Here is a 12,856-nt window from a genome sequence, read left to right on the forward strand (position 1 = left end):
TAACAGACTGGTTAGTGGAGGTTAGTGGATGTAACAGACTGGTTAGTGGAGGTTGGTGGATGTAATAGACTGGTTAGTGGAGGTTGGTGGATGTAACAGACTGGTTGGTGGGCGTAACAGACTGGTTAGTGGAGGTAACAGACTGGTTAGTGGAGGGTGCTGGATGTAACAGGCTGGTTAGTGGAGGTTAGTGGACGTAACAGACTGGTTAGTGGAGGTAACAGACTGGTTAGTGGAGGTTAGTGGATGTAACAGACTGGTTAGCGGAGGTTGGTGGATGTAACAGACTGGTTAGTGGAGGTTAGTGGAGGTAACAGACTGGTTAGTGGAGGTAACAGACTGGTTAGTAGAGGTTGGTGGAGGTAACAGACTGGTTAGTGGAGGTTGGTGGATGTAACAGACTGGTTAGCGGAGGTTAGTGGAGGTAACAGACTGGTTAGTGGAGGTTAGTGGATGTAACAGACTGGTTAGTGGAGGTAACAGACTGGTTAGTGGAGGTTAGTGGATGTAACAGACTGGTTAGCGGAGGTTGGTGGATGTAACAGACTGGTTAGTGAAGGTTAGTGGAGGTAACAGACTGGTTAGTGGAGGTAACAGACTGGTTAGTGGAGGTTGGTGGAGGTAACAGACTGGTTAGTGGAGGTTGGTGGATGTAACAGACTGGTTAGCGGAGGTTAGTGGAGGTAACAGACTGGTTAGTGGAGGTAACAGACTGGTTAGTGGAGGGTGCTGGATGTAACAGGCTGGTTAGTGGAGGTTAGTGGACGTAACAGACTGGTTAGTGGAGGTAACAGACTGGTTAGTGGAGGTAACAGACTGGTTAGTGGACGTAACAGACTGGTTAGTGGACGTAACAGACTGGTTAGTGGAGGTAACAGACTGGTTAGTGGAGGTTGGTGGAGGAAACAGACTGGTTAGTGGAGGTTGGTGGATGTAACAGACTGGTTAGTGGATGTAACAGACTGGTTAGTGGAGGGTGCTGGATGTAACAGGCTGGTTAATGGAGGTTGGTGGATGTAACAGACTGGTTAGTGGACGTAACAGACTGGTTAGTGGAGGTAACAGACTGGTTAGTGGAGGTTAGTGGATGTAACAGACTGGTTAGTGGAGGTTAGTGGATGTAACAGACTGGTTAGTGGAGGTTGGTGGATGTATCAGACTGGTTAGTGGAGGTTAGTGGAGGTAACAGACTGGTTAGTGGAGGTAACAGACTGGTTAGTGGATGTAACAGACTGGTTAGTGGATGTAACAGACTGGTTAGTGGAGGTTGGTGGACGTAACAGACTGGTTAGTGGAGGTAACAGACTGGTTAGTGGAGGTTAGTGGATGTAACAGACTGGTTAGTGGAGGTTAGTGGATGTAACAGGCTGGTTAGTGGAGGTTAGTGGACGTAACAGACTGGTTAGTGGAGGTTGGTGGAGGTAACAGACTGGTTAGTGGAGGTTGGTGGAGGTAACAGACTGGTTAGTGGAGGTTGGTGGATGTAACAGACTGGTTAGTGGAGGTTGGTGGATGTAATAGACTGGTTAGTGGAGGTAACAGACTGGTTAGTGGAGGTAACAGACTGGTTAGTGGAGGTTAGTGGACGTAACAGACTGGTTAGTGGAGGTAACAGACTGGTTAGTGGAGGTTGGTGGATGTAACAGACTGGTTAGTGGAGGTTGGTGGATGTAATAGACTGGTTAGTGGAGGTTGGTGGATGTAATAGACTGGTTAGTGGAGGTTGGTGGATGTAATAGACTGGTTAGTGGAGGTAACAGTCTGGTTAGTGGAGGTAACAGACTGGTTAGTGGAGGTTAGTGGACGTAACAGACTGGTTAGTGGAGGTAACAGACTGGTTAGTGGAGGTTGGTGGATGTAACAGACTGGTTAGTGGAGGTTGGTGGATGTAACAGACTGGTTAGTGGAGGTTGGTGGATGTAATAGACTGGTTAGTGGAGGTAACAGACTGGTTAGTGGAGGTTAGTGGATGTAACAGACTGGTTAGTGGAGGGTGCTGGATGTAACAGGCTGGTTAGTGGAGGTTAGTGGACGTAACAGACTGGTTAGTGGAGGTAACAGACTGGTTAGTGGAGGTTGGTGGATGTAACAGACTGGTTAGTGGAGGTTGGTGGATGTAATAGACTGGTTAGTGGAGGTTAGTGGACGTAACAGACTGGTTAGTGGAGGTTGGTGGATGTAACAGACTGGTTAGTGGATGTAACAGACTGGTTAGTGGAGGTTAGTGGATGTAACAGACTGGTTAGTGGATGTAACAGACTGGTTAGTGGAGGTTAGTGGATGTAACAGACTGGTTAGTGGAGGTTGGTGGACGTAACAGACTGGTTAGTGGAGGTAACAGACTGGTTAGTGAAGGTTGGTGGATGTAACAGACTGGTTAGTGGACGTAACAGACTGGTTAGTGGAGGTTAGTGGATGTAACAGGCTGGTTAGTGGAGGTTGGTGGATGTAACAGACTGGTTAGTGGACGTAACAGACTGGTTAGTGGAGGTTAGTGGATGTAACAGACTGGTTAGTGGAGGTTAGTGGATGTAACAGGCTGGTTAGTGGAGGTTGGTGGATGTAACAGACTGGTTAGTGGACGTAACAGACTGGTTAGTGGAGGTTAGTGGATGTAACAGGCTGGTTAGTGGAGGTTAGTGGATGCAACAGACTGGTTAGTGGATGTAACAGACTGGTTAGTGGAGGTAACAGACTGGTTAGTGGATGTAACAGACTGGTTAGTGGAGGTAACAGACTGGTTAGTGGATGTAACAGACTGGTTAGTGGAGGTAACAGACTGGTTAGTGGAGGTTGGTGGATGTAACAGACTGGTTAGTGGATGTAACAGACTGGTTAGTGGATGTAACAGACTGGTTAGTGGAGGTAACAGACTGGTTAGTGGAGGTTGGTGGATGTAACAGACTGGTTAGTGGATGTAACAGACTGGTTAGTGGATGTAACAGACTGGTTAGTGGATGTAACAGACTGGTTAGTGGATGTAACAGACTGGTTAGTGGATGTAACAGACTGGTTAGTGGATGTAACAGACTGGTTAGTGGATGTAACAGACTGGTTAGTGGAGGTAACAGACTGGTTAGTGGAGGTTAGTGGACGTAACAGACTGGTTAGTGGAGGTAACTGACTGGTTAGTGGATGTAACAGACTGGTTAGTGGAGGTTAGTGGAGGTAACAGACTGGTTAGTGGAGGTTGGTTGACGTAACAGACTGGTTAGTGGAGGTTAGTGGATGTAACAGACTGGTTAGTGGAGGTAACAGACTGGTTAGTGGAGGTTAGTGGATGTAACAGACTGGTTAGTGGAGGTTGGTTGACATAACAGACTGGTTAGTGGAGGTTAGTGGATGTAACAGACTGGTTAGTGGAGGTTGGTGGATGTAACAGACTGGTTAGTGGATGTAACAGACTGGTTAGTGGAGGTTAGTGGATGTAACAGACTGGTTAGTGGAGGTTGGTTGACATAACAGACTGGTTAGTGGAGGTTAGTGGATGTAACAGACTGGTTAGTGGAGGTTAGTGGATGTAACAGACTGGTTAGTGGACGTAAAAGACTGGTTAGTGGACGTAACAGACTGGTTAGTGGAGGTTAGTGGACGTAACAGACTGGTTAGTGGAGGTTAGTGGATGTAACAGACTGGTTGGTGGATGTAACAGACTGGTTAGTGGAGGTTGTTGGATGTAACAGACTGGTTAGTGGATGTAACAGACTGGTTAGTGGAGGTTAGTGGATGTAACAGACTGGTTAGTGGAGGTTAGTGGATGTAACAGACTGGTTAGTGGAGGTAACAGACTGGTTAGTGGAGGTTAGTGGACGTAACAGACTGGTTAGTGGAGGTTAGTGGATGTAACAGACTGGTTAGTGGAGGTTAGTGGATGTAACAGACTGGTTAGTGGAGGTTAGTGGATGTAACAGACTGGTTAGTGGAGGTTAGTGGATGTAACAGACTGGTTAGTGGATGTAACAGACTGGTTAGTGGAGGTTAGTGGATGTAACAGACTGGTTAGTGGAGGTTAGTGGATGTAACAGACTGGTTAGTGGAGGTTGGTTGACGTAACAGACTGGTTAGTGGAGGTAACAGACTGGTTAGTGGAGGTTAGTGGATGTAACAGACTGGTTAGTGGAGGTTGGTGGATATAACAGACTGGTTAGTGGAGGTAACAGACTGGTTAGTGGAGGTAACAGACTGGTTAGTGGAGGTAACAGACTGGTTAGTGGAGGTTGGTGGATGTAACACTGGTTAGTGGATGTAACAGACTGGTTAGTGGAGGTTAGTGGATGTAACAGACTGGTTAGTGGAGGTTAGTGAATGTAACAGACTGGTTAGTGGAGGTTAGTGGATGTAACAGACTGGTTAGTGGAGGTTAGTGGATGTAACAGACTGGTTAGTGGAGGTAACAGACTGGTTAGTGGACGTAACAGACTGGTTAGTGGATATAACAGACTGGTTAGTGGAGGTTAGTGGATGTAACAGACTGGTTAGTGGAGGTTAGTGAATGTAACAGACTGGTTAGTGGAGGTTAGTGGATGTAACAGACTGGTTAGTGGAGGTTAGTGGATGTAACAGACTGGTTAGTGGAGGTTAGTGGATGTAACAGACTGGTTAGTGGAGGTAACAGACTGGTTAGTGGAGGTAACAGACTGGTTAGTGGATGTAACAGACTGGTTAGTGGATGTAACAGACTGGTTAGTGGATGTAACAGACTGGTTAGTGGATGTAACAGACTGGTTAGTGGAGGTTAGTGGATGTAACAGACTGGTTAGTGGAGGTAACAGACTGGTTAGTGGAGGTTGGTGGATGTATCAGACTGGTTAGTGGACGTAACAGACTGGTTAGTGGAGGTAACAGACTGGTTAGTGGAGGTTAGTGGACGTAACAGACTGGTTAATGGAGGTTGGTGGATGTAACAGACTGGTTAGTGGAGGTAACAGACTGGTTAGTGGAGGTTAGTGGACGTAACAGACTGGTTAGTGGAGGGTGCTGGATGTAACAGACTGGTTAGTGGAGGTTAGTGGATGTAACAGACTGGTTAGTGGAGGTTGGTGGATGTAACAGACTGGTTAGTGGAGGTAACAGACTGGTTAGTGGAGGTTGGTGGATGTAACAGACTGGTTAGTGGAGGTAACAGACTGGTTAGTGGAGGGTGCTGGATGTAACAGACTGGTTAGTGGAGGTTAGTGGATGTAACAGACTGGTTAGTGGAGGTTAGTGGAGGTAACAGACTGGTTAGTGGATGTAACAGACTGGTTAGTGGAGGGTGCTGGATGTAACAGTAGGGGTGAGACATAGACAGGAATGAAACAAACAGGAAACCTAAATGAATAGAGTGTAGCCTTACATTGTCTTGACCCCCAAGGTAGGGCGGTTTAGAACTGCCCAGCGCTGCTGGGGTCACACTGCAACAGACGCACGATGGAGGGGTCACTTTTAGCCCCTTTAATGAACTCTTCCAGAGACAGTTTACCTGGACAAACACAACAACAGGAGACAGCCAGATTAGATTAACCTTTAATGAACTCTTCCAGAGACAGTTTACCTGGACAAACACTAGACATATGAGTGTATATCATTATCAAATAGAAACCCCGACGTTTGGACAACAAACTGAAAACCATTGAGTAAGTAGGTCCCCAACTGGTGGTAGTCATAGTAGTCAGATGTGGGATTATTACAGGTGGTAACCCTAGAAGTCAGATGTGGGATTATTAACAGGTGGTAACCCTAGTAGTCAGATGTGGGATTATTACAGGTGGTAACCCTAGAAGTCAGATGTGGGATTATTACAGGTGGTAACCCTAGAAGTCAGATGTGGGATTATTAACAGGTGGGATTATTACAGGTGGTAACCCTAGTAGTCAGATGTGGGATTATTAACAGGTGGGATTATTAACAGGTGGTAACCCTAGAAGTCAGATGTGGGATTATTACAGGTGGTAACCCTAGTAGTCAGATGTGGGATTATTACAGGTGGGATTATTACAGGTGGTAACCCTAGAAGTCAGATGTGGGATTATTACAGGTGGTAACCCTAGTAGTCAGATGTGGGATTATTACAGGTGGTAACCCTAGAAGTCAGATGTGGGATTATTAACAGGTGGTAACCCTAGAAGTCAGATGTGGGATTATTACAGGTGGTAACCCTAGAAGTCAGATGTGGGATTATTACAGGTGGGATTATTACAGGTGGTAACCCTAGAAATCAGATGTGGGATTATTACAGGTGGTAGCCCTAGAAGTCTGCTAAATGACTTAAATGTAAATGTATATCAGATGTGGGATTATGAACAGGTGGTAGCCCTAGAAGTCAGATGTGGGATTATGAACAGGTGGTAACCCTAGTAGTCAGATGTGGGATTATTACAGGTGGGATTATTACAGGTGGTAACCCTAGTAGTCAGATGTGGGATTATTACAGGTGGTAACCCTAGTAGTCAGATGTGGGATTATTACAGGTGGTAACCCTAGTAGTCAGATGTGGGATTATTACAGGTGGGATTATTACAGGTGGTAACCCTAGTAGTCAGATGTGGGATTATTACAGGTGGTAACCCTAGAAATCAGATGTGGGATTATTACAGGTGGTAACCCTAGAAGTCAGATGTGGGATTATTACAGGTGGTAACCCTAGTAGTCAGATGTGGGATTATTACAGGTGGTAACCCTAGTAGTCGGATGTGGGATTATTACAGGTGGTAACCCTAGAAGTCAGATGTGGGATTATTACAGGTGGTAACCCTAGAAGTCAGATGTGGGATTATTACAGGTGGTAACCCTAGTAGTCAGATGTGGGATTATTACAGGTGGTAACCCTAGAAGTCAGATGTGGGATTATTACAGGTGGTAACCCTAGTAGTCAGATGTGGGATTATTACAGGTGGTAACCCTAGTAGTCAGATGTGGGATTATTACAGGTGGTAACCCTAGAAGTCAGATGTGGGATTATTACAGGTGGTAACCCTAGTAGTCAGATGTGGGATTATTACAGGTGGGATTATTACAGGTGGTAACCCTAGTAGTCAGATGTGGGATTATTACAGGTGGTAACCCTAGAAGTCAGATGTGGGATTATTACAGGTGGTAACCCTAGTAGTCAGATGTGGGATTATTAACAGGTGGTAAAGTTATACAACCATAGCTAGCTAGTAGTTACCGGATGTAAAGACTAACACGGTATACCCTATACCAGTACACTAACACGGTATACCCTATACCAGTACACCCTATACCAGTACACTAACACGGTATACCCTATACCAGTACACTAACACGGTATACCCTATACCAATACACTAACACGGTATACCCTATACCAGTACACTAACACGGTATACCCTATACCAGTACACTAACACGGTATACCCTATACCAGTACACTAACACGGTATACCCTATACCAATACACCCTATACCAGTACACCCTATACCAGTACACTAACACGGTATACCCTATACCAGTACACTAACACGGTATACCCTATACCAGTACACTAACACGGTATACCCTATACCAGTACACTAACACGGTATACCCTATACCAATACACAAACACGGTATACCCTATACCAGTACACTAACAGGGTATACCCTATACCAGTACACTAACACGGTATACCCTATACCAGTACACTAACACGGTATACCCTATACCAGTACACTAACACGGTATACCCTATACCCTATACCAATACACTAACACGGTATACCCTATACCAGTACACTAACACGGTATACCCTATACCAGTACACTAACACGGTATACCCTATACCAGTACACTAACACGGTATACCCTATACCCTATACCAATACACTAACACGGTAAACCCTATACCAGTACACTAACATGGTATACCCTATACCAGTACACTAACACGGTATACCCTACACCATTACACTAACACGGTATACCCTATACCAGTACACTAACACGGTATACCCTATACCAGTACACTAACACGGTATACCCTATACCAGTACACTAACACGGTATACCCTATACCAGTACACTAACACGGTATACCCTATACCAGTACACCCTATACCAGTACACTAACACGGTATACCCTATACCAGTACACTAACACGGTATACCCTATACCAGTACACTAACACGGTATACCCTATACCCTATACCAATACACTAACACGGTAAACCCTATACCAGTACACTAACATGGTATACCCTATACCAGTACACTAACACGGTATACCCTACACCATTACACTAACACGGTATACCCTATACCAGTACACTAACACGGTATACCCTATACCAGTACACTAACACGGTATACCCTATACCAGTACACTAACACGGTATACCCTATACCAGTACACTAACACGGTATACCCTATACCAGTACACCCTATACCAGTACACTAACACGGTATACCCTATACCAGTACACTAACACGGTATACCCTATACCAGTACACTAACACGGTATACCCTATACCAATACACTAACACGGTATACCCTATACCAGTACACTAACACGGTATACCCTATACCAGTACACTAACACGGTATACCCTATACCAGTACACTAACACGGTATACCCTATACCAGTAAACTAACACGGTATACCCTATACCAGTACACTAACACGGTATACCCTATACCAGTACACTAACACGGTATACCCTATACCAGTACACCCTATACCAGTACACCCTATACCAGTACACTAACACGGTATACCCTATACCAGTACACTAACACGGTATACCCTATACCAGTACACTAACACGGTATACCCTATACCAGTACACTAACACGGTATACCCTATACCAATACACTAACACGGTATACCCTATACCAGTACACTAACAGGGTATACCCTATACCAGTACACTAACACGGTATACCCTATACCCTATACCAGTACACTAACACGGTATACCCTATACCCTATACCAATACACTAACACGGTATACCCTATACCAGTACACTAACACGGTATACCCTATACCAGTACACTAACACGGTATACCCTATACCAGTACACTAACACGGTATACCCTATACCCTATACCAATACACTAACACGGTAAACCCTATACCAGTACACTAACACGGTATACCCTATACCACTACACTAACATGGTATACCCTATACCAGTACACTAACATGGTATACCCTATACCAGTACACTAACACGGTATACCCTATACCAGTACACTAACATGGTATACCAGTACACTAACACGGTATACCCTATACCAGTACACTAACACGGTATACCCTATACCAGTACACTAACATGGTATACCCTATACCAGTACACTAACACGGTATACCCTATACCAGTACACTAACACGGTATACCCTATACCAGTACACTAACATGGTATACCAGTACACTAACACGGTATACCCTATACCAGTACACTAACATGGTATACCAGTACACTAACACGGTATACCCTATACCAGTACACTAACACGGTATACCCTATACCAGTACACTAACACGGTATACCCTATACCAGTACACTAACACGGTATACCCTATACCAGTACACTAACACGGTATACCCTATACCAGTAAACTAACACGGTATACCCTATACCAGTACACTAACACGGTATACCCCATACCAGTACACTAACACGGTATACCCTATACCAGTACACTAACACGGTATACCCTATACCAGTACACTAACACGGTATACCCTATACCAGTACACTAACACGGTATACCCTATACCAGTACACTAACACGGTATACCCTATACCAGTACACTAACACGGTATACCCTATACCACTACACTAACACGGTATACCCTATACCAGTACACTAACATGGTATACCAGTACACTAACATGGTATACCCTATACCCTATACCATTACACTAACACGGTATACCCTATACCAGTACACTAACATGGTATACCCTATACCAGTACACTAACACGGTATACCCTATACCAGTACACTAACACGGTATACCCTATACCAGTACACTAACACGGTATACCCTATACCAGTACACTAACACGGTATACCCTATACCAGTACACTAACACGGTATACCCTATACCAGTACACTAACACGGTATACCCTATACCAGTACACTAACACGGTATACCCTATACCAGTACACTAACACGGTATACCCTATACCAGTACACTAACACGGTATACCCTATACCAGTACACTAACACGGTATACCCTATACCAGTACACTAACACGGTATACCCTATACCAGTACACTAACACGGTATACCCTATACCAGTACACTAACACGGTATACCCTATACCAGTACACTAACACGGTATACCCTATACCCTATACCAGTACACTAACACGGTATACCCTATACCAGTACACTAACACGGTATACCCTATACCAGTACACTAACACGGTATACCCTATACCAATACACTAACACGGTATACCCTATACCAATACACTAACATGGTATACCAGTACACTAACACGGTATACCCTATACCAGTACACTAACATGGTATACCAGTACACTAACACGGTATACCCTATACCAGTACACTAACACGGTATACCCTATACCAGTACACTAACATGGTATACCAGTACACTAACATGCTATACCCTATACCAGTACACTAACATGGTATACCAGAACACTAACACGGTATACCCTATACCAGTACACTAACACGGTATACCCTATACCAGTACACTAACACGGTATACCCTATACCACTACACTAACACGGTATACCCTATACCACTACACTAACACGGTATACCCTATACCACTACACTAACACGGTATACCCTATACCAGTACACTAACACGGTATACCCTATACCACTACACTAACACGGTATACCCTATACCAGTACACTAACACGGTATACCCTATACCAGTACACTAACACGGTATACCCTATACCAGTACACTAACACGGTATACCCTATACCAGTACACTAACACGGTATACCCTATACCACTACACTAACACGGTATACCCTATACCAGTACACTAACACGGTATACCCTATACCAGTACACTAACACGGTATACCCTATACCACTACACTAACACGGTATACCCTATACCAGTACACTAACACGGTATACCCTATACCACTACACTAACACGGTATACCCTATACCAGTACACTAACACGGTATACCCTATACCACTACACTAACACGGTATACCCTATACCAGTACACTAACACGGTATACCCTATACCACTACACTAACACGGTATACCCTATACCACTACACTAACACGGTATACCCTATACCAGTACACTAACACGGTATACCCTATACCAGTACACCCTATACCAGTATACTAACACGGTATACCCTATACCAGTACACTCCCTCTATCGGCTGCCACTGTGGGCTGTAATGTGTGGATGAGATGAGACCTACCGTCTCTGTTGGTGTCCATCTGTCTGAAGATCTTCTCTGTTCTCTTCTCTGGAGTAGACTCGTCTTCTGGCATCTTCATCACTGACGACACCATCTTATAGATCGCCTGGAGAATAAACACACAGACACCATCTTATAGATATCCTGGAGAATAAACACACAGACATCCTGGAGAATAAACACACAGACACCATCTTATAGATCGCCTGGAGAATTAAACACACAGACACCATCTTATAGATCGCCTGGAGAATTAAACACACAGACACCATCTTATAGATATCCTGGAGAATAAACACACAGACATCCTGGAGAATAAACACACAGACACCATCTTATAGATATCCTGGAGAATTAAACACACAGACATCCTGGAGAATAAACACACAGACACCATCTTATAGATATCCTGGAGAATTAAACACACAGACACCATCTTATAGATATCCTGGAGAATAAACACACAGACACCATCTTATAGATATCCTGGAGAATAAACACACAGACATCCTGGAGAATTAAACACACAGACACCATCTTATAGATATCCTGGAGAATTAAACACACAGACACCATCTTATAGATATCCTGGATAATTAAACACACAGACATCCTGGAGAATAAACACACAGACACCATCTTATAGATATCCTGGAGAATAAACACACAGACATCCTGGAGAATAAACACACAGACACCATCTTATAGATATCCTGGAGAATTAAAACACACAGACATCCTGGAGAATAAACACACAGACTCCATCTTATAGATATCCTGGAGAATTAAACACACAGACACCATCTTATAGATATCCTGGAGAATTAAACACACAGACATCATCTTATAGATATCCTGGAGAATAAACACACAGACTCCATCTTATAGATATCCTGGAGAATTAAACACACAGACACCATCTTATAGATATCCTGGAGAATAAACACACAGACACCATCTTATAGATATCCTGGAGAATAAACACACAGACACCATCTTATAGATATCCTGGAGAATAAACACACAGACACCATCTTATAGATATCCTGGAGAATTAAACACACAGATATCCTGGAGAATAAACACACAGACTCCATCTTATAGATATCCTGGAGAATAAACACACAGATATCCTGGAGAATAAACACACAGACTCCATCTTATAGATATCCTGGAGAATAAACACACAGATATCCTGGAGAATAAACACACAGACTCCATCTTATAGATATCCTGGAGAATAAACACACAGATATCCTGGAGAATAAACACACAGACACCATCTTATAGATATCCTGGAGAATTAAACACACAGATATCCTGGAGAATAAACACACAGACTCCATCTTATAGATATCCTGGAGAATAAACACACAGATATCCTGGAGAATAAACACACAGACACCATCTTATAGATATCCTGGAGAATAAACACACAGACATCCTGGAGAATAAACACACA

At 43.8% G+C, this 12,856-nt stretch overlaps 1 protein-coding gene across 6 annotated transcripts in view; it reads right to left on the minus strand.

Moving 5' to 3' along the window:
- ncalda (neurocalcin delta a) overlaps positions 1-12,856 on the minus strand; it is a 173,828-nt gene that overhangs the window by 1,744 nt on the left and 159,228 nt on the right. For all 6 annotated transcript variants that reach the window (XM_064947001.1, XM_064946999.1, XM_064946996.1 and 3 more), the window contains 2 exons: positions 11,395-11,500; positions 5,336-5,461 (listed from right to left, as the gene is read on the minus strand). In XM_064947001.1, the coding sequence (XP_064803073.1) occupies positions 5,364-5,461; positions 11,395-11,500 (204 nt within the window). In that variant the 3' untranslated portion in view covers positions 5,336-5,363. The remainder of the gene's footprint in view (positions 1-5,335; positions 5,462-11,394; positions 11,501-12,856) is intronic.

Source organism: Oncorhynchus masou, chromosome 29 (assembly GCF_036934945.1).
Source record: "Oncorhynchus masou masou isolate Uvic2021 chromosome 29, UVic_Omas_1.1, whole genome shotgun sequence".
NCBI lineage: Eukaryota > Metazoa > Chordata > Actinopteri > Salmoniformes > Salmonidae > Oncorhynchus > Oncorhynchus masou.